This window comes from Polypterus senegalus, chromosome 10 (assembly GCF_016835505.1).
Source record: "Polypterus senegalus isolate Bchr_013 chromosome 10, ASM1683550v1, whole genome shotgun sequence".
Taxonomy (NCBI): domain Eukaryota; kingdom Metazoa; phylum Chordata; class Cladistia; order Polypteriformes; family Polypteridae; genus Polypterus; species Polypterus senegalus.
The window spans coordinates 17,811,081-17,833,448 of record NC_053163.1 but is presented as its reverse complement, the minus strand read 5'-3'; the positions used below and the strand labels follow the sequence as shown (position 1 = coordinate 17,833,448).

General features: G+C 40.8%; 1 protein-coding gene across 1 annotated transcript; it reads left to right on the top strand.

The window, feature by feature from the left end:
• Positions 1-4,147: 4,147 nt before the first annotated feature.
• LOC120536850 (zinc finger protein 184-like) lies at positions 4,148-11,330 on the top strand. Its single transcript, XM_039765369.1, has 2 exons — positions 4,148-4,855; positions 9,909-11,330. Exons 1-2 carry the CDS (start codon positions 4,219-4,221, stop codon positions 10,814-10,816), a joined length of 1,545 nt encoding a protein of 514 aa, XP_039621303.1. The 5' UTR covers positions 4,148-4,218; the 3' UTR covers positions 10,817-11,330.
• The last annotated feature ends 11,038 nt before the right edge of the window (positions 11,331-22,368 follow it).

Below are 22,368 nucleotides of genomic sequence, written 5' to 3'. Positions count from 1 at the left end.
CTCACAGTTAGGAGGGTTCACGTCCCGGGTCCTCCCTGTGTGGAGTTTGTATGTTCTCCCCGTGTCTGTGTGGGTTTCCTCTGAGTACTCCGGTTTCCTCCCACAGTCCAAAGACATGCAGGTTCAGGTGCATTGGTGATCCCAAATTGTCTCTAGTGTGTGCTTGGTGTGTGGGTGTGCCCCGCGGTGGGCTGGCGCCCTGCCCGGGATTTGTTTCCTACCTTGTGCCCTGTGTTGGCTGGGATTGGCTCCAGCAGACCCCCATGACCCTGTAAATTAGGATATAGCGGGATGGATAATGGATGGATGGGTGGATTATTTAGAAGCAGAGAGTCTGACTCAGAATGAGAAGAGAAGAACGCTGAGACAGACGTTTTGAGATTGCAGGATCAAAGCCAAATGCAGGATGACATGATTGACAAAAGGAAATGAAAAGCAGAAGATTCTAAAAGACAGGCAGCCCGAGCTAAGAGACACACACAAGTCAAGATTACTGAGGATGGAGGCCTCGGTCTGCTGTCTGTCTCCATGAAAAAAAGAGATTACATCAGAGAAGGACACAATCACGGCCTAACAGTGATCACCAGAAAGAGAAACACGGGGCACTCATCTGGGCATTTCTTCCGTTCTCTTCTAAAAGCCATAGCACACCATTTAGCTGTAGTCCTAAGAAGAGAAGAAGGAAACAGCAGAGCCGTCTTACCGCATGGACACGCTGGACAGCAGCCCCAGGGTGTCCATTAGCATAGGGGCCCCATGCTAATCTACGTATGTCGTGACTTGTTGATTCATCTTTGCTGTACGGCATGTTTTTTAATCTTTAAACACTGACTTTGTTGGAAGTACCAATAAAATAAATATATGTTTAATTTTATCGACCATTTACATTTTTATTCCTGTGAGTGGTTGTGTAGTTAGGGACCACAGTGCATGGCTTTGCCTGGGGGCCTATAATGCTGTTAAGACAGTCCTGGGATGGAGCCATCAGTTCAGTGTCTACACGGGTACAAAAACGTAAAGAACAGAACAATTTGGATTTTCATAAAGGCTGCCACAAAGTGACTTAATTTTTAACGATTTCCACAGTCATTTAGGAAGCACAATCACCAACACTTGATCCATCCCAAGTTAGCAACTACAGGCCTGTGTCTCTCTACTTTCCTTTCTTTCCAAATCACTTGAATGTGCTGTTTATAACCATGCAGGTCTCTTTAATCCTTGTAGAAAATGGTCAACCAGCTACAACTTGCTGGAACTACCAACATCTCATCAGTCCTGATCCTTCTAGATCTTTCCTCTGCCTTTGACACGGTCGACCACGACATTCTACTTACCACCCTCTCCGACCTTGGCATCACTGGGACTGCTTTTAGATGGCCTGAGTCCTACATCTCAAGCACATCCTACAATGTGTCATGGTGGTGCTGGATCCTCTACTTTTCTCTCTGTACACCACCTCACTGGGCTCCATCATCCAATCCTGTGGGTTCTCTTATCAGTGATATGCGGATGACATACTGATGTACCTGTTGTTGCCACCTAAGGACAATACAGTATCAAACACAGTCTCTGCATGTCTTACTGATATCTCAACCTGGATGAAGGACGGCCATCTACAGCTCAATCTGGCAAAAACTAAGCTTTTTGTGATCCCAGCCAGACAGTCTGTTCAACCTCTCATCTCTATACAGCTTGGCTCACTGTCACTAACACCTGCCAAGTCAGTATGCAACCTTGGGGTGGTAACTGATGAGCAGCTATCTTTTTCTGACCTCAGTTCTACTGCTTCTCATTTACGCAGGTTCAGACTGTTCAACATCCTCAAGATCTGACTTTATCTGACAGATTATGCAACACGATTTCTCATCTAATCTGTTGTCTTGTTGTACCTGGACTATTGCACTTCTGGCAGTTTACCTGCAGATGCTATCTAACCACTGCAGATGATCCATCTTGTATTTAACCAGCTGAGGTGGACACATGTCACTCCTCTCTTTAGGGCACTCCATTGGCTCCCAATAGCAGCACACATCAAGTTCAAGTCTTACAGAGTAGTCAATGGGTCAGGACCTGAGTGTATAGAGACACTGGTGAGGTGCCGTGCTTCTATTTGCCCACTCAGGTCTGCCAGGGAACAGCACCTGGTGATGCCACTTCTGCATGGTATCAAGTCTCAGTCCCGACTCTTTTCCTGTGTAGTTCCTAGTTGGTGGAACAAGCTGTCTGCCTCCATCCGTACTGCTGACTCCCTTAATATATATCTGTGAAAATCTGTCTAATTGATTGGAAAAAAAAAACTTTGCTTTGTGCTATAATTGGTTGATTTGTTAGATTAATCTTAATTGTTTTAGCAATTGTAATCTATGATAGTAAAATTATTAGTTATTACATCTTTTTACTTGCATCAATCAGCTTTTGTTATCTGTCTTACTACACTTGCTGAACAAACGGGCCCTAGCCTAATGTCACTCGATTATGTTTACCTCTTTTGTAAGTCGCTTTGGATAAAATCGTCTGCCAAGCAAACAAATGTAAATGTAAACGTAAATGTGGCAGAAAGATTGTTTTTGTTGTCCCATTTTGCATTTTTAGGCCATACTAAATAAGTCTGTTGTTCACAAATGATGTGCGTGTTTCGGTTTGGTGGTTTGAGGTGAGTTGTCCAGTTTAGCCCACAGCTGCCAGGTTGGGCTGCAAGTGAAGAGGGTTACCAACTGGATGAGTGTTTGTATATTCAAAACTATTTTTAAATTGACATTTACTGACATCACCGTTCACTTGTTACCTCGGCCTTCCTTTACCTTTGATGTTGTTGATGACTGGTCGGGCGTCACCTCATGTTGGGCTTCGGATGAACTACAGTCATTTACTCAAAGCATTTGTTCACTTTCCTCTTCTGTATTCCAAGCAGAGATTACTTGCCTGTATTTAGAAAGCTGAAATGTTTCACAATCACCACAAAGGGTTTGTTGTATACTGTGCCTATACAAAAAGTATTCGCCCTACTGGAAGATTTCATATTTTACTGTTATGCAACATTGAATCCCAATGGATTTAGTTTGGTCTTTATGGTAAAGGTAAAATTAGCTTGATTCTTCTCATTCATTTTGAAAATAAACTCAGACAAAATAAAAACCATTAAAACACGCTATGAAAATAATTTTTCAAAGTGACAATGTATTTACAAGTGTTCTGCTTTTCTAAAATATCGTTATTTTTTTAGAAGAGAAAATTAAAAGTCGCTCAGAGGTATTTGAGATGTCATTTTAATATATCCTGAGATTTTTAAAAGTACATTTAAGTACATTTATGCACTATATCTACAAATTCTTGTTAAGGTATCGTAACGTATTCCTAGGCATCTTAAAGTTTACTTTGAAATTTGTGTTAATGTTAACTCGGCTTGTCATACCAGCTGCATTCGCGTGCTTTAATTGTGGCTATAAAGGGGCGGGGCCGGCGAATTTCGCGCAAGCGCAAAGGTTCTTTTCGCGACTATTTAAGTTCGAGTAAATGTATGTGAATGAGAAATCGAGAAACATTACACCTGCGGACATGGGCAACAAAAAATCTGTAAACGGCTTAAGATCAAGTTGTTGGATGTGGGATGCTTTTTAAATATTCCATTATGTATGACACCTTTAAGGCGCTGTTCACGAGACCAAGACCGTTATGTCTAAAATCCATTCTTGGACCTTGGTTAGCAATGTCAGTAGCACAAGGATGCTTTCGAGGTATCACTTATTAATGATAGATGGTGCATTACAGTCTTGATCAAAAAATGAAATATGAATATATTAATAATTTATTTAAAAGAAAGTTGACAATCGTGCTTAAAGTATCCAGTCTAACGTGTTAGCCTGCAACAGTATATATATACTAGCAATATAAGTATAATATATTTTGATATACATATACTGTATGTTATTAACGAAGGGATAATAAGCAATGTGACATTCTATTAATATGTTTTTTTCATGAATTGTGCTGTTTTTAATTAAGGAAGCTTTCCTTGCATAAAACCCTTTCTTCAAATTTTAAAGATTTCCTTTATTTAATTAAAGTGAGTACCTTTTTTCCCCCTTTTTAATTGGCAGCCCCTGCTTGGCATCTCCAGATGAGCTCGCCGTTGCCGCTTGGTCCCACAGCGGGGCGCCTCTGCTGACTGAGCTGTGCGGACAAGTCGCCCCCCACCTCAATGCAGAAAAGGCAGACAAGATGGAAGGCGGGATTTCTGCCTGCATGCTGAAAGAACAGATTGCCACCACCATCCAGCAGACCGTGAAAGCCACATCGGAGTCTATTCTGAACACATTCTCCAACTTTATGGACTGCGAATATAAACTCGTGCAAAGGGCGAGCGACCCACATGGAAACGGGGTGTGGAGACGTGGTGGCAAGTACGAGAACGACTTTCTTTACATTATTGAGGAAGCCGTGAAGGCGGCCGTGGATTTTATCATGTCCGAGTTCACGGACGTGGTGGACAAGAGGTTTGCCGATTTCCAGCTCGACATTCTGGGCAAAGAGAACGAAATTGAATGCCTCAAGCTGGGGCTGGAGATCTCGCGGAGCAAGCTGAAAGCTGTGCGGGAATACCTGAACTCCGCCGAAGCGCACTGCCCCGAGAGAAACTGCGAGCCTCCTGTAAGTTTCTACGAGAAGGAAAACGAGGAGGAGGAGAGGCTGCGGGTCCTGCCATTGGTGAACAGCGAGATGGTCCACGCCAGGAGCGACCTCCATCACCAGGACATAGTAGAAGCCTCGGAGGTCACCGGTGATCTGTCTATCTTAGTCCACGGCTGGGATCAAATTGGCAACATTTTTGTGCCCGATAAAGGGGCACCTGTGCACAGTAAGCTTTGGCTTTTCTTCGTATTCTTAACCCAGTGCTAATAAAAAAATAAATATGAGGACTTCGAAAGCGCCGCATCGCCTGTTGTCGTGAAAAGACTTTTTCACCGCATGCTTTGCGGTATTTGCCATAAAAAAAAAACGACAGGACGAGGGGCTGCCCAGAGTACGCATGCGCAGACCTGCCTCATTACATTTTTCAGCGGAATGTAAATAGAAAGTAGCCAAGGTTAAAACAATGGCATCAGTCGGGCTTGAAAACGACTCAGAATAACCAGAGTAGTACTACTACTAATAATAATAATAATAATGAGCAGGATCAAAGTTATTTCAATATTAGCATAAGATACTTAAAAACATTACTATTTTTGTGTATTTGTTCATATCCTTTAGGAAATTTGCCTGTATATTGAGGGATCCGTCCATCCATGCAAACCTCTATATCCTAACTACAGGGTCACAGGGGTCTGCTGGAGCCAATCCAAGCCAACACAGGGTGCAAGGCAGGAAACAAACCCAGGGCAGGGTGCCAGCCCATTGCAAGACACACCCACACACCAAGCACACACTAGGGACAATTTAGAATCGCCAATGCACCTAATCTGCATGTCTTCGGTGTGCAAATTAAATTGAGAACAGCTACACTCATTAACTAGTTTGAAAATCTGCCTTACAGCCCCAGAACTCTGGGTTCAAAGCCTGGTTTGAGCATTTTCACGACCGCTGTCACAGGTGATCTTCCTCGTGTTAGACTCATGTGCAACTCAAATTGACTGATTTTAATATAAATTTTTGAAAACTGTTGAGTGCAGTCGTGGGTTAGTAGGGGAGGGTCTGGGCGGCAATTCTGGTAGCATTGGGATGTAAAACAGACGCCAAACCAGGATGAGTCACTAGGCCATAATTTGGAACTTCAGATCAGTGTAATGTGTGTTTGGGATGTGGGAATGCAACTTATACACGCCACACAATCTCCAGTGGTAAATTAACTCTTAAAAGTGTATATTCAACCCCTTCTAGACTTTTTCTACTGCTGCTATGTATTTTTTTTTTTTTTTTTTTGTAATGTGGAGACCAAAATTGAACACAGTACTCAAGGGGAGGCCTTATTAGTGTATTATAAAGCTTAACCATAACTACTTTTGATTAGTTTTTTAATTCACGTTTTACTATGGAGTTTGCTGTATTAATTCTGACGATGATGAAAAGAGTAGGCTCCAGAGCAAATCATAGTTACTGCCATTTAGCAGTTGGTATCTCAGAATGTGTATCATGGCTTAAAAATAACAAAATATTAAAAAAAAAAGCAAAAATGCAACTCTTACCTACTTTCTTACAGCAGAGAGAGAGAGACAGGCTTACAGATTTGGGAGCATGCACTGATACTGTGTGCTGCTGCACCCACCACACCTCTACATCATTCAATAAAAATTTATCATAACCATAATTTGGGGGGGGCGGCATGACAGAAATTGGAAATAGCATCTTGCTTAACTACTGTAGGAATCCAATTTAAGGAGGAAACTGGTTGAGATGATACATTGCAACCATAGGGGACCCCAAACACTGAACCTGAGAATCCCTGCACTAGTATGATATTTACAGTGGATTCAAAGTATTAATACCCCTATAGTTTCTGCACATTTTATTGTGTTGTAGTTTTAATTTTAAAATCCTTAAATTTGCTGTTTTGCTTATCAGTCTACACTTAATTAATCATAATAACAAAGGAAACACATTGGTATCACTTTAGATTAGGTGTCCTTAATTACACTGTACTTACCATGTAATTACCTGTATAATTGTAGAGTAACTAAGTGTTATTACCTTATACTTGCTGTGTAATACAGTGTAACGCTATAATAAGGCACTCAGTTGTAATCGTTATTTCACAATTTATATACATACTACTTATAAAAAATGGAATAACAATTATAATCGAATACTTAATTATACCATTACACTGTATTATACAGTGAGTACAAAGTAGTTATTCTGTAATTATACAGTTAATTACATGGTAGGTTCAGCGTACTGAAAACTCTTATGTCTGTTGTGATGTGAGATTTTGCATTTAACTTGATAAATACAGTGGAACCTCGGTATACGTCCTTAATCCGTTCCAGATCCTTTGACTTATACCAAACAGGACGTATACCAAACAAATTTTTCCCATAAGAAATAATGGGAAAATGATTAATCCGTTCCCATGAAAAAAAAATCCTATTGCTATTGGCATATTATACATTGATGGGGTTGTATAAAATAATTTAAACAGTGCTTAATACTAAAATACATAAATACAAAAGCAATTAGATGAAATAAATGAAAATTTTACCTCACTTTACTTTTTAATAACATCTTTGTTTTTCACAATCGTAGATACCGTCGTTCTCGGCAAACGGTATGCAACAGCCATGTCCTGGATACGCATGCCACCTTCATACTTTTCAACAATCAATTCAAATTTACATGAAAAAAACACAAAATCACGTTGTGACGATGCAGGTTTGCTGTATGTTCCCATCTGCTGCCGGGTAGCCCTTGAACCCTACACCGTCGGTAATGTGCCTCATCGGTAAAGCAAGGGGATGGTGAAAACGTGCAAAGTGCTTCAAAACAAGGTGTTCAAATTAAAGTGCAGTCTCCAAAGTTCCAATAAATAATCCATAAAATCAGAAGTGAAACGTGGAGGTTAAAAACAATAGAAAAAGTCTTCTTAAAACAACAAAGTTAAAATAGAGCAGGAAGCATTCTTTAAAAAAAAAAAAACCAAGAAGAAGCCCGGTGCCTTTTTACCTAGCGGCCCCCCTACTTCTTTCTTTTTACTCCCCTTTTCAAGCCAACTCGCGCTTCTGTTTATCAAGATAAGCAGCCCCAGGAATAATCATGAATGCGGACGGTCCCTCACAAGTGCACTTTGGGGAGAAACGCCCACATCGCTAATCGCCCTGACAACCTTCAGCCACATAACCACCACGCCCCCTCACCAAGCTGCGAGCGGTGATTATTTATTTTAAAGCTGGACTTTGACAGGAGCTGTGGACCCGCTATATCACACACATGAAATTTCAGAGAGTTATAGCGCGGGTTGTTCACTGAATGCTAGCAACTGGCGCACTAACGCCGTGGGCAGTCGTGGCTTTGTCTCGAGAGAGGTAAACAAGGTTAGCACACGAGTCGTATTCCAAACAAAGGTCGTATACCAAGCAAAATTTTTCGTGTCCAAACAGGACGTATACCAAGTTGGACTTATTCCAAAGCAGACGTATACCAAGGTACCACTGTATTTTGTATGTCTTTATTTGTAATGTAGGCAAAGCAATGTAATTTAGTGTCCACCCCCCATTTACGAATGAGTCTACTTGTAATTTTACGACAGGATTTGGGGGATGTGTCTTAAACCAGTTTGGCGAGTGTTTCTTTGCTAAAGTCTTTCTCTCATCCCCCACACAAAGCCAGGTTAGTTTAACAGATGGTCTTAGATGGGGTTGGTTTGCTGGTGTTAAGATGTTCTACTTTCCTCATTGGTCTGAGGTATGGCTGTTTGGAATTGGCTTGTCTCAGAGGCCTTTAAGTACCATGATATCCTATTGGCTGTAGGGGTTGGACAGAACATCTATAAATGTACGTGCTTAACCTCACATTCTCTCTCATGCTAACCAACGTTTGATGAAAGAAGCATCTCTCTTGCTAACAACTGAAGAAGACCATCACACCATGAACTGAAGACAACACAATGAAGAGCACAGCTTCAGCCATTTTGAACAGACATGTGGCTAAAAGCTGAGCACCAATGATGCCTTAACTAGAGACATTTTAAGTAACTACAAGTCTGTGTGCCACCTGTAACAACACATCAACATTTAATCAGGTTGTATTGTTGCCAATATTCAAATGTACTTTGCATTTTGTTATTATTTATGAATATTATCAGTAATACATTATTTTATGTGTAACTTAACTCCTGCTTGTCTTTTTACTACATCTAATTGCCTGAGGTTATAGATATAGAAGGAAAGGTGGGGATAAGTTATATACAGTGGTAAGTCTGTGAGATTAGGCATTTTAAGGCTTCATATTAATAATACAATAGGGGAAAGTAGAGCAATATATATGTTACTTTACCAAGATAAAACAATGTCCATATTCAGTCCATTAATTCAGTGCCTATTTGGCAGCAATTTCTGCTTCGAGGCATCTTGGGTAAGTCTCTGCCAGCTTTGCACACCAAGATTTGGGCAGTTTACCCCCTTCTTCCTTGGCAGATCCTTTCAAACTATATCTTGATTTGGATGGGTCACATTAAACAGAAAATGGTCAACAAAAAGTTAAGTGTTTTAAAGGTAGGGTAAAAAAAAAATAAATTTTTAATTTCTTCTAAATGTGGATTCAGAAAGTATTCCAGCCCCTTCAAAATTCAGATCACAGTCTGATGTTCGGACCTTCTCCTTCAGTACTTTCTAGGAGAGAACATGTGGATCAGAGCCATATTTTAGGTGTCACGGCAAAGCGTCTGAATGCTTGTTTCAATAGGATATTTCAGTTTTTATCTTTAATATATTTGCAAAAATTCCTAAAATCCTGTTGTCACTTCATCAATGAGGGAAACAAATCGATGAGGGAAACAAATGTAAACGATTTTAGCAGAAGGTTGAAAGGAAATGTGAAAAAAGTGTTGGGGTCTGAATATTTTCAGAAAGTATCATAAGTGAAGTCTGACTGAAAATCACTGAGAAAGTTGTGTAGTATGACAGGGGCTTTATAGGATCATAAGGGTCTCCGGCCTTGAGGCCACAGTGCCCGCAGGTTTTTCTTTCAGCCAATCACCACATTAGAGGTCGGTTTCTGGTGTTAATGAAATAAATAATTTAAGTCCTTGCCATTTCTGATGTTGCAGATTTTTTGAGGATGTCTTATTTTCCCCTTTGTCCTCGAATTTCTTTTTTTTTCTGCTTCTCTTTGAATGAAAGGTTAAATATGGTGTTTTTAATTTCCTAATATACCACGTGTAATTTTGAATAATGTCTAATGTGACTTTTTTATTGTTGCAGCAACCACTGAGAAAGAAGAGCCCGCTGTCCCCCATCTTAATGAGTTCCCTCCTGTCGAAGAAGAGTGTGTCTTTGGCAAGGAGTACAGTGTGACGGTCTCTCTGGACTCTTCTGAAGATGGAGACAGTGCCCCAGAGGAGAGCTCCGAACTTGGTGAGGAGGAGGAGGATGGTAGTGAAACGGGCATCCATCATCTTGTACAGGGTGAAATGGCATGGGTACCCCTCCACGTTAAAAGAGAGTTACCAGAAGTGAAGGTCTCTTCTTCTTCAGTTAAGATGGAGCGGGTGGAGCAGGAGAAGACCCCAAATGTGGAGATGACAGATGAGAAATTTAATCCCCATCAGATTGGCAGCAACACAGAAAACTATGGAAAGAGCATCCAACAGACTGACAGCCATCAGAACTCCAATGGGTATTATTCACGCTATGAACTTTACAGCTGCACTGAATGCTGGAAGACCTTCACAAAAATGTCCTACCTTCGAAAACACCAGAGGATTCACTCGGGTGTGAAGCCATATTCGTGCACGGCCTGCAAAAAGACCTTTAGCCGCTCGGAGCACCTGAAGAGGCACCTAAGGGTTCACACTGGAGAAAAGCCCTACAGCTGCCCAGAGTGCCCAAAGACCTTCAGCCGACCAGAGCACCTTAAAGGACACCTGAGAGTCCATACGGGAGAGAAGCCCTACAGTTGCAACGAGTGCGGGAAGACCTTTGGGCACTTGATGAGTGTTAAGACGCACCAGAGCATTCACACTGGGGAGAAGCCCTTTAGTTGCACAGAATGTGGGAAGGCCTACAGTCACTTGGTGAGCCTTAAAGCACACAAGCGCATTCACAGACGAGAAAAACTGTACACTGCTGGCCAGTCGGGGAAGACTGTTGGGCAATCCTCTCTGGGTTAACTAAGCTGGGGGGATGAATGTATACAAGTCAGTTGCACGTAATGTAACAAAATGTCACCATTCTGAACTTCTCTGTGAATTGTAAGGGATTACCCACGGGGTCTTTCTTTCTGTCATAACTGATGTTGAGGAGCCACAATGGCGACATTAAAATGGGGAGACCAAAACTGGCCCTACTTCTCCAGTTTCCCACCGCTGCCACCATATACATCCAGAAAGAAGCTTGCCTTATTTAGTAGTAGGATGTCTTGGGAAAAGTATAACTGAAAAAATATTAATCTGTATAAAGAATAAACCAGATAAAGTGAATGTGAGTGGGTCTCATGAGTTAAATTTCAATGAAAACATAATCCTGTAGCATTTTATTTGCTACAGATCTTGATGTGTGCAGAGCTACTGCCCTTGTCCTCTATGTATTTCAGTTGGTCATCGCTTGCTTATCAGTTTAATCCTTTACAGTGGTCATTCTGCATCAAATCCCTCCCCCAATTACTATAATAGTTTAACACCACCACATTATTTTTACACCATCATGTTATACTTCCGTTTGAGCGAACGCGGGTGTGACTGATCGATCGCCGCTGCTCTCCAGTAACTTTTAAACTTTTTTTTCTTTTTTTAACATTTTTACGATACACTTACAATCTAATGGACTAAGCAGCTGTTTTCATTTTCATTTCGGGCAGATTTATTCGTTGAGTTTTATTTTTCAATCATTTAAAGCTAGACTGATTTCCAGCTTGACTGCTGATCTGGCTGTGTATGGACTATTTTTCGGCCTATCCCTGCCTTGAGACTTCTTCTCTGGACATCCGAGTTGTCTGCGTCTTCGCTTAACCTGTGGACCGGTAGGATATTTATTTGGTTTGTGTTTGTTTGGTCCGTCCTGTCACTCGCTATCCAGCCTGCAATGGGCCTGCTCCAGTACTCAGCTGCCGAGCTACTCTGACTCTGTTTCCACCTGTCCGAGCCTCTGCTGACTGGCCTATTTCTCCACCCAAACATCGTATTCCTCCCCCATTGGAGATACACCCACCGCGGGTCCCGCCGGACTATCCAAGCTGACAGTTCGAAAATAATAAATTCAATCTGATCCAGATCCAGTTCTCGACGTCATTGCTGCTCAACACAGTGTATTAGCCAGCCTAGCCCGGTTGGCTAACACTGTTGCTAAATGCAATAATGCCATTGTTAACTTCGGTCTGCTGAACATCCCTTCACTCAAGAGCAAGGGGCCTCTCATCCACGATATCCTCACGTAAGTTTGACTTTTTCTGTCTAACTGAGGCATGACAACAACCCCATGACTTTTCCAAACTTAACAAATCCACTCTCCCAGGGTTTGTTTACAGCTCTCTACCCCGTGGCTCTGGCCGTGGTGGAGGTCTCGTGTTAATGTATCGTGAGAAATGGAAAGTCTTGCCGTTGTCTGTTCCTGCCTTCAGTTCTTTTGAATCTCCATCCATTGTTCAACCCACTGAATCCGAACACAGGGTCACGAGGGGGTCTGCTGGAGCCAATGCCAGCCAACACAGGGCAGGAACCAATCCTGGGCAGGGTGCCAACCCACCCCAGGACACACACAAACACACCCACACACCAAGCACACACTAGGGCCAATTTAGAATCGCCAATCCACCTAACCTGCATGTCTTTGGACTGTGGGAGAACATGCACCCACAGTTCCACCCGGAGGAAACCCACGCAGACACAGGGAGAACATGCAGATACCACGCAGGGAGGGCCCGGGAAGCGAACCCAGGTCTCCTAACTGCAAGGCAGCAGCGCTACCACTGCGCCACCATGCCGCCCTCTTTTGAATCTCTTGTATGTCAATTAAATGGACCTGTTCCTACTATTATTGCAACTGTTTACCGGCCCCCTAAACCAAATAATGACTTTCTAAAGGACTTTGCTGTTTTCCTTACACACTTCTCTACTGTTTCATCAAACATAATACTTCTGGGGGATTTCAATATACATATGGATAATATCAATGTCCCTATTACTGCAGACTTTACATCCTGCCTTGAGAGTTTTGGATTCCAGCAGCATACCGATGTTCCCACTCATTCCAAAGGACATATCTTGGACTTGATTTGCTGTTCTGGAGTTACCCCACTTGATTGTATGGCAGATGAACTCCCCATAACTGATCAATTTCTTATTTCATTCAATGTTAATCTTGCACTTTCCAACACTAAGCTTTCCCGTCTCATGTCTTTCTGTAATATTAAGAATATTAACTTGGACTCTCTTTCCTCTAGTATTGGTTCCCTTATGGACACTGATAATGTATCCACTCCGTATTGGTTCCCTTTTGGACACTGATAATGTATCCACTCCTGAAGTACTGGTCTCACACTATAACACTGGACTTAATGGTATTCTTAACTCTGTCACTCCATTAAAAACTACATCTGTTTCTTTCTCCTTTTCTGCTCCCTGGTTCACGCCTGAACTTCAGCTTTTGAAAGCCAAAGGCCAGCAACTTGAACGGTTATATAAAAAAACTGGACTCTTTGTTCACAAACAGATGTACAAAAACCATATACTTTATTACAAGGACTGTATTGCCCAAAATAAATCTAACTATTATACTCTCATTATTTCTTCCAATGAAGGAAACACCAAGTCATTGTTTTCACTACTCAACAATATCACACAACCCCTGGATTCCTTACCTTCTCACCTTTACTCAACTGAATTTTGCAATTCCCTTATGTCCTTTTTTAATGAAAAAATCCAGAAGACTCATCAGTCTCTCTGTATGGACTCCTCCAGTACTTCATTTGAATTTCACCCACCAACTCACTCATTCTCCTCTTTTCAGCTTCCTACTTTCTCACAAATCTCAGATCTTGTCTGTAAGTCTAAGCCGTCCACCTGTCAACTGGACCCCCTTCCTACAGTTCTGGTCAAAGCCTGCCTCCCCTCTCTGGTCCCCTTTATATCTGCTATAAACCACTCTTCTCTCACTACTGGTACTGTTCCTTCATCTTTTAAAACTGCTGCAATAACCCCAATACTGGAAAAACCTGGTGCCAATCCGACTAATTTCAGTAATTTTCATCCTATTTCTAATCTACCCTTCATTTCCAAAATTCTTGAAACAATAGTGGCTATTCAATTTAATTCTCATTTATCTCAAAATGATCTGTATGAACAATTCCAGTCTGGTTTTCATTCCCTCCACAGTACAGAAACGGCACTTATTACTAATGACCTCCTTATGGCAGCTGATTCTGGTTTAATTCCTATTCTCATCCTCCTTGATCTGAGTGCGGCCTTTGACACTATCTGTCACACTACTCTTCTCAATAGATTATCTTCGATTGGCATTACCAACACTCCACTAGATTGGTTCAGATCCTACCTCTCAGGCCGCACTCAGTTTGTTCATCTTAAAACTTTCACATCCCAACCCACCGCTGTTACTTCAGGTGGGCTCTGTCCTGAGGCCCCTCCTTTTCATTATCTACCTCATTCCTCTTGGTAATATCTTTTGGAAATATAACGTTAGCTTCCACTGTTATGCTGATGACACCCAGCTCTATGTCACTAGCAAACAAACCTACTGCTTCCTTTCCACCCTCCTCACTTATTGATTGCATAGCAGAAATCAAATCCTGGTTTTCTTCAAATTTTCTTAAATTAAATAGTGACAAAACTAAGGTTCTCCTCATTGGTACAAAATCAACATTATCCAGAACTGATCATTTTTCATTTGTTATTGATAATTCCTCTGTCTCCCCTTCCCCACAGGTGTCATCCTTGACAGTACTTTATCCTTTCAGTCCCACATCAATAACATCTCCCGTTCTGCATATTTCCACCTGCGTAACATTAATCGTATTCGCCCCTTCCTCACTCCCCAAACCACTGCTATCCTCGTTCATAGCCTTGTCACTTCTCGCCTGGATTACTGCAATTCTCTTTTCTTTGGTCTTTCTTGCAAATCTCTTTATAAGCTTCAACTCATCCAGAATTCAGCTGCCCGCATCATTACTAGAACCCCCTCTGTTCACCATTTCACTCCCGTCTTGCAGCAGCTTCACTGGCTTACAGTTCAGTTTCGAATTCAATTCAAAATTCTCCTTCTAACTTTTAAGGCTCTCCACAACCTCGCCCCTCCATATCTGTCTGACCTCCTCCATGTTGCCATTCCCTCCCACACACTCAGATCCTCTTCCTCCATCCACTTGACTGTCCCCTTTGTCCATCTTACCACTATGGGGAGCAGAGGATTCAGTTGCTGTGCTCCCCAGCTTTGGAACTCACTACCACCTGAGCTTAAAAATATTGAATCATTTTCACTTTTCAAATCTAAACTTAAAACTCATTTGTTTAAGACTGCTTTTTTTCTTCGATTACAATTGCTCTGTCTGATTTTAACTTTTGTCTTTTACTTTTGTTTATAATCTGCGTTTTGTCTATTGTTCGGTGTCCTTGATAGTTTAGAAAGGTGCCTACAAATAAAAAAAATGTATTATTATTATTATTATACATTTATTTCTCTCAGAATCTTACACTGCTAAGTTTATCTACAAATTTTAAAATAACAATGTCTACCCCAGCAGCTGACAATTGCAGGCAGAGGGATACGAAGAGAAACAGAAGGCTTTAAAACTCACAGGACATTTCCATGTTAAAGTGGGAGATGATGTGGTTTTTAAAAAACATTCCTTCTGTGTTTTGAGACAACAAAGTGAAGTTGAAAAATGATTCTTAGCACTTGATAAGGTAATACATTATTGATAAGGAAAACAACCAAGTACAGTAAAACCTTGAATTGTGAGTAACTTGGTCTGTGAGTGTTTTGCAAGACGAGCTAAAATGTTTAATAAATTTTAACTTGATAAATGAGCGAAGTCTTGCAGTACAAGTAGTTTGTGTATACTGTATATGCTTTGTCTGCCGAGCGTCATGTGATCACAGCTGAGCCAATGGTTTCTTCTCTCTCTGCAGGATTGTCGGTAATTGTCTCCCATGCTCATTCTCAGTCGGCGGGCCTCACTCTTATAGTCAACATCCATCCATCCATCCATTTTCTAACCCGCTGAATCCGAATACAGGGTCACGGGGGTCTGCTGGAGCCAATCCCAGCCAACACAGGGCACAAGGCAGGAACCAATCCCGGGCAGGGTGCCAACCCACTGCAGGACACACACAAACACACCAAGCACACACTAGGGCCAATTTAGAATCGCCAATCCACCTAAGTACGAGCGTATACTGTTTATTATAGCATTGTGACCACGTGTGTGTGATGTAACATGTGAGTCACTGTCATGCACCCCAAAACACGAAGCTGAGTCTCAGTACTTCAGTAACACCAGCTTTATTCAGCTTGAAACAAGAACAGCACGGTTATGTACTGTAGCGGGATCTGCTGCTCTCCTATACATAGACACAGCATTCAGGCAGGGTCAGGTTAATGGCCAAGTAATATTGTGCTCTTACATTTATAATGTTCTTTGCATCAACGATCGACAGTAGGTGCTTATAGCACGACCGCGATCTTTTTGGATTCGCTTTTGCGGCGAACTGCTACAGCACTGGGAGCCTGCGGTTGCTTCGGGACGCTCTTCCACATGTCGTCCCGTTGGAGGGAATCCCAAAAGAGTTTAGAAACCTTACAGTGCATAATGCATTTTTTAGTTTTGTGTCCAAGTGTAGTCACTCTTCAGGCAGAAGCAACTGTCATTGGACAGGTTCCTTGTTAAAGAAGGAAAAAAAGAAAAAGATTTCAGTAAGCCAACAGATAGCAGTGATTCTGTTAGTTATAGTGAAAGTCATCCTACACAATAACCCTCCTCCTCCTCTCCTCTCTCTCGTCTCCCTCATACCAGCTACGATTCTTTTCAAAGGTAATATGTGCAGGTTAATTTGTTTTATGTATTTTTACTTCATATAAAAATGATTAGTACAACATATAAATATTTTTGGGTTGTAGAATGAATCATCTGAGTTTCCATTATTTCTTATGGGCTTTAGATTAAGATCACAGTTCCGGAACAAATTATGCTCGCAAAACAAGGCATCACTGTAATTCCATTAAACTGACAGTATAATTTGTTTTGCTGGTGATTTCATAGATGAGAAATGCAGAACACTTTTTTTTTTTTTTTTGAGGTTTGTGGTAGAAACTAAATACGAAATATAATTAAAGAAAGCAATCTTGTCCTCAATAAAACGTCTTTGAAACAGGAACCAGGCAGGAGGAAGCTTGTCCATTGTGTCTTCAACTTTTTGAGGGCTGAATATATTTTCCAAAAAAATGTAGTTTTCCAAAAAGCACACAAAGCAATAGTTTCACACATTCATCAACATTAATCATCCGTTGCCGCTTGCTGTGGCTGCCAGTTTGCTGTCTCTTGTGGCTCAAGCTGCTGACTGGTGGCAGACTGGCTGCGAAGCTATCTTCAACATTTATTTTTATTGCATTTTCTGGCTTTAACAATTGCATTTTTTAAGAATTCTCACCTTTCTACTGTAAAACATGCAAAACAGTAAAATTATCCAGTCATAAGTGTAGAAAGTATAATAATGACAAACAATAATAATAATAATAATATTTCATGTGGCAGAGGCAGCAGTGGTAGCTGTGGTCTCAGTGTGATGCAATCTAGTTTGTATCTTTGTCATTGTAAATGGAAGTACTCCCAGACAAATATTGTAGTAGGCTTGTCAGCTTCACAAAGGTGTTCAAAACCACAATCAGCTCAGGTCTCACTTTTGTTTTCAATCTCAATCTCCAGATCACTTACATCAAAAGTCGGCGGAGTCGGAGTCAGCGATAATTTACAAAACATCGTCCATGGAGTATTTTGCTTTGTGCATTCACTTCGCTCTCTTGCCAGATGTCGATGCCACTTTGCCGTTGTTTGCCATTCACTGCTCACTTTGAGTGCAGGGAATTTTGTTCAGACCAACAAAGCTAACTTTCCTTGTAGCAAGGAGAGTCAAACTAAAATGTAATGGCGAGTTTTGTCATCGTTTACAGTCGATTACTACCCTTCACCTCTCCTGCTTACAAATGTCAACGTCTACTCTGAAAGAGTCAATTACTCTCCAGCAAATACTGAAGATGAAGCATTCGTCACACCAGTCAGTTACAGAATGGTTAGAGAAATAAGGGCATAAACAACTGAATTTACGTAGCAGTGCTGATTAATGCATACATTTACTCTGATCGGTTTGTTGGTTTAGACCCAAATAGCTTATTTCAATAAAAGTCTATTCCTCTACACTCTTGTTCTTCTCATATCTCTTAGATTCAGCAATTACCATAGAAATTTCTGCGTTTGTGACAACTAACCAGTCTTGCTGTTTACAGGGCATCAGTTGATCGCTTAATCATCACCTAATACATTTTGTGTATTACATCCACCATTCTCTTAGTACATTCTTGTCTTTAATTTCCTTAACCATTTCCGTAGCTCTCTTCATAACATTCCAAAATAAAAGCTTCTATTTTTCAATGTACACTGCAAATCAAAATAATTAACTATGTTTTACCTGTAAATTATTCTCTTACAGGTTTTAAAAGCTTTTTGATTGGAAATTAGCTGAGGAATAGGCCAATTGCATACATTTTTGGTGCTTTGTAAATTGTTATGTTACAGGGTGGCCCACGAAAAAAGTAGCCCGCCTTCTTGCCAGGAAACGTGTGCATTACTGCACGTGGCTATTTGAAACAATTGCGAGTGGGTTGAAGGATCCGCTGCTGTATTTCATGAGTGACGAAGCCTGGTTCCATCTGTCAGGATATGTAAACTCGCAGAATAGCAGATATTGGTCAGTAGTCAATCCGCATGCGATTCATGAGCAACCTCTTCACGATCAGAAAGTCGGAGTCTGGTGTGCTGTGTCTGCAACTCGGATTGTGGGTCCCATATTTTTTGAGACAACAGTGAACACAAACTTGTATATGGGAATTTTTGAGGAATTGTACGGACAGTTGACGCTGGAAGAACGCGAGTACGCCTTCTTCCAACAGGACAGCGCGACTTGTCACACATCACACGTATCACTGTCACGAATTCGGGAGACATTTACAGAAGACAGGATTGTCACCAAAGGATTGTGGCCGCTGAGATCGCCGGACTTGAAAACTTGTGACTTTTATCTGTGGGGCAATTTGAAGGGAAAAGTGTACGCTAATAACCCGAGAACTTTACACCAGGTGAAAGACAATATTCGTAATGCAATTCGGAGCATTGGCGCCCCAGAGTTGCGTCGTGTATATGACAACATGTTATGCATTGACGCACAAGTAGATCATTTTCAGAACTTTCTGTAAAGAGTGGTTAAAGATTTTTGCATTTCAAGTTCTTTCTTTCTTTATGGAAGGGCGCCTTTTTTCGCCAGGGAGGCGGGATACTTTTTCGTGGGCCACCCTGTACTTGCTGTAAAAAGAACAATATCCAGTATAGCTGGATTCGGCCTCGGTTGTGACAACAATAACCCTGAAATGATTCTCGACAAATTGACAGGTTTACAAGGTAACTTTTACACTCAGTAAACCAAAATTCTTCTTTGATCATGGTTGAATAGGTCTTCATTAAGTCAACATTAGCTGGTCGGTTTATGATCTTACAGGGCCATTATTGCCATGTACAAAGAGTACAGTGAAATTTTTATTTGCTTATACTGATCAACATGCAACACATTGCCAGTCTCAAAAGCATAACATCATCACCACAAAACGTCTATCTTCCTCCCTGAAAAATCTCAGAAACTTTTATTTGACTACTTTTACACTCTTGAAAAAAATAAGCCAACCCGTGTTTTAAGGATCTAAGATTACAATTAGAAATGTAAAGGAACAGGAACACCAAAATATAGGACGGCACAAGACTGTTCAAAACTTTATATTTGATTAGGCTCTAAACAACACTGGTAGCCAGTGTAATGATGCTAAGACTGGTGTGGTTTAGATCAGAGGTTCTCAAAGTCAGTCCTGATGGCCCACTATGGCTTCAGGTTTTTGCTTCAACCAGATTCATAATCACTGATCTCTCTTCTCTTATTCTACATTACGAAAGCACAGTGGCATGATTTTTACATTTTAAGACATCTAGAAATATTTCCATTTTCGCTATAGATTTAAATGCTTAGCTCACTTTTGTTGCTTTCATTATATTTTACCCTTTCTCTGTACTTCATTGTATTTTATTAATGACAAATAAAAATGAGCAGAGCAGACACCCAGGCAAACAACACTGAATCATGAAAGGCTACAACTAGTTTAGCGTTAGACCTACTAATTAGAAAATAATGGATTAATTAAACAATTAGAACCCCTGGAAAAATAGAATGAATATCAAGATGAAAATATTGTTAAAAAGAAAAAAAAATACATTATTCCCATATAACTGCTTCATAATTAAAAAAAAAATAATAACCAAACTTAGTTTTCTATATTGTTCCCAAAACACAGAATCTGGGAAATAAACAGTTCACTTAATTAGCCCAGGAGTTTAATTAAAAAACAGAAGCTGCTTGGAACAAAAATCTGCAGCCACAAGGGGACTTTGAGAACCCCTGGTTTAGATTGTCGCTGCTGCATTTTGAACAACTTCAGCCTTTCTTAGGTAGTCCTGTGAGGAGAGCACTGCAGTAAACTAAGTTGAAAAGAAAACCTTGAATTAATTTTTTAGCATCTTGACAAGTTATAAAAGGTCAAATGCCACATTCCATTTGAACTGGTAAGTCAGAATTTCCACGTTCCCAGTAGAAAGTTTCAATTGGAATGCCCCCCACAAGGTAAATTTCCTACTTGGAAAGTTGAGAGAACTTCACCAATCCGGACTTCAAAATCCAAGATGGCTGCACTGCACATTGAGAGAAGGGAAAGCTGCAGTATCGTAGTGTTTATTAGCAATTCTGTCTATATGTGTCTCATTAGATCAGTTGTACACACGGTGCTGTCCATCTTCTATCAGTGGATGTGTTGCTACAGTGTTTGACTGCACAAAATACCGTGTAATTTGTTTTTATTAACTTGGTTAGTAGTTTTCTGTATTCCGAAATACCGAGCTCAACAGATGTTCCTGGAGACAGCTGTATTGATTTTCAGAATGTTTTACAGGAATGTGGTCAAATCAAGGGTGATATCTTTCCCAGTTTAGTAAATGGAATGCAGCATAACTTTTGCAATCTTTCCAAAATGAAAAAAACAAACATAGTCTTAGTAATATGGTTAGTATGTGCCTTGAGGTTTAAATCTGAGTCCATAATAATAGCTAATGTTTTCATGTCTGTCTTAATTTCAAAAGTTTATTTGTAAGGCACTTAATTTCCATTTTTTTCCTTCAGGATATTCCTACTCTTGTGTTCTGCAACACTAGTAACAAAAATAAATTCACCACTACCAAATAAATATAAAATCATAAACAATTTACCATTTGTGCGGCTGTGTCTTGATCTCTGTTTTCTAGGTAGAATGACTTGTCCACTTACCCACCTCACATCCTCATCTCTCTTCCACTCACCAATAGCCCTTTGCCTCAGATCCCCTCTTGATTGTAAACTCAGTGGGCCTCTGGGCTTGAGGTGGCTTTTAACCATTTTCTGAGATCATGTCCACCTACTGTAGGACAAGGATTGAGTTCTGAGATTAGGTTGACTGAAAATGTCGTATTGGCCCTGGTGTGTGTTTGTGTATGAGTGTGTTCACCTTTCAATGGGCTAGACGCCCCATGCTCGGATTGTTCCGGCCTTGCACCAATTCTCCAGCTTCCCCCAAAAATATGCTCTGGATAAGTGGGTTTGGAAGATGGGAGAATGGATGGGAAGATCTGTGCAGTTTCAGACCAACAAATCACAGTGCCATGCCATGGCCCCTGTGGCCAATGCACTACAGGACCTTCAGCATCACTAAAGATCAGGCTTCTGCTGCATTTATGTGCTATTAGACAGACGGTAAATACGGGTTTCTGAGTCAGAAATTCCACACGACTGTCCTACAAACTCAGAGCTATTGGTCAGACATTCTGGAGAAAGCAAAGTTATCTGAATTCTCTGAATATGTGAGGTAATGCTGACCTTTCAACTTAGTCAATCGTATCAAATAAAAAATTTAACCTGGTTAGCCAGAAATGCAATCGTTGTGGTGAAATTACAATTCCAGTGATGCAATACACCTTTAATACACTTAGGTTGCTCTTTCTTTTCTCTAAAAAGTCCATTAGGAAATTCAGGTGAACGCATATTGAAATAGGCAGCTCGGCCTCATTCCCTCAGCTCTCTGACAGCATGCTTTCATCTGATCAACTGAAGAGGAACGGCTGGTGTCCTCTCAGTTGTACTTTCTCGAATACGAAGTATAGGGAAAGTATTGTAATTGTCCAAATATTCAATGTCGAGATTTTGATGAATCTTGACATTTTAGATCTCCCTGACTTTCTTGTATACGAAGTCCAGGTAAAGTATTGGAATCCTCCAAACATTTCTATTCGAGATGTTTTAGACCTCCCTGAGTCCGAAAATACCATTCATTCATTCATTTTTAGAATTATGTCTGTGTGTGTGTGTGTGTGTAAACA

Bases quoted from the DNA above. Each gene is read 5' to 3' on its own strand.
- LOC120536850 (XM_039765369.1), top strand. From the start codon at position 4,219: ATGGAAGGCGGGATTTCTGCCTGCATGCTGAAAGAACAGATTGCCACC. The intron at 4,856-9,908 runs GTAAGCTTTGGC...TTATTGTTGCAG, and splicing joins TAAAGGGGCACCTGTGCACA to CAACCACTGAGAAAGAAGAG.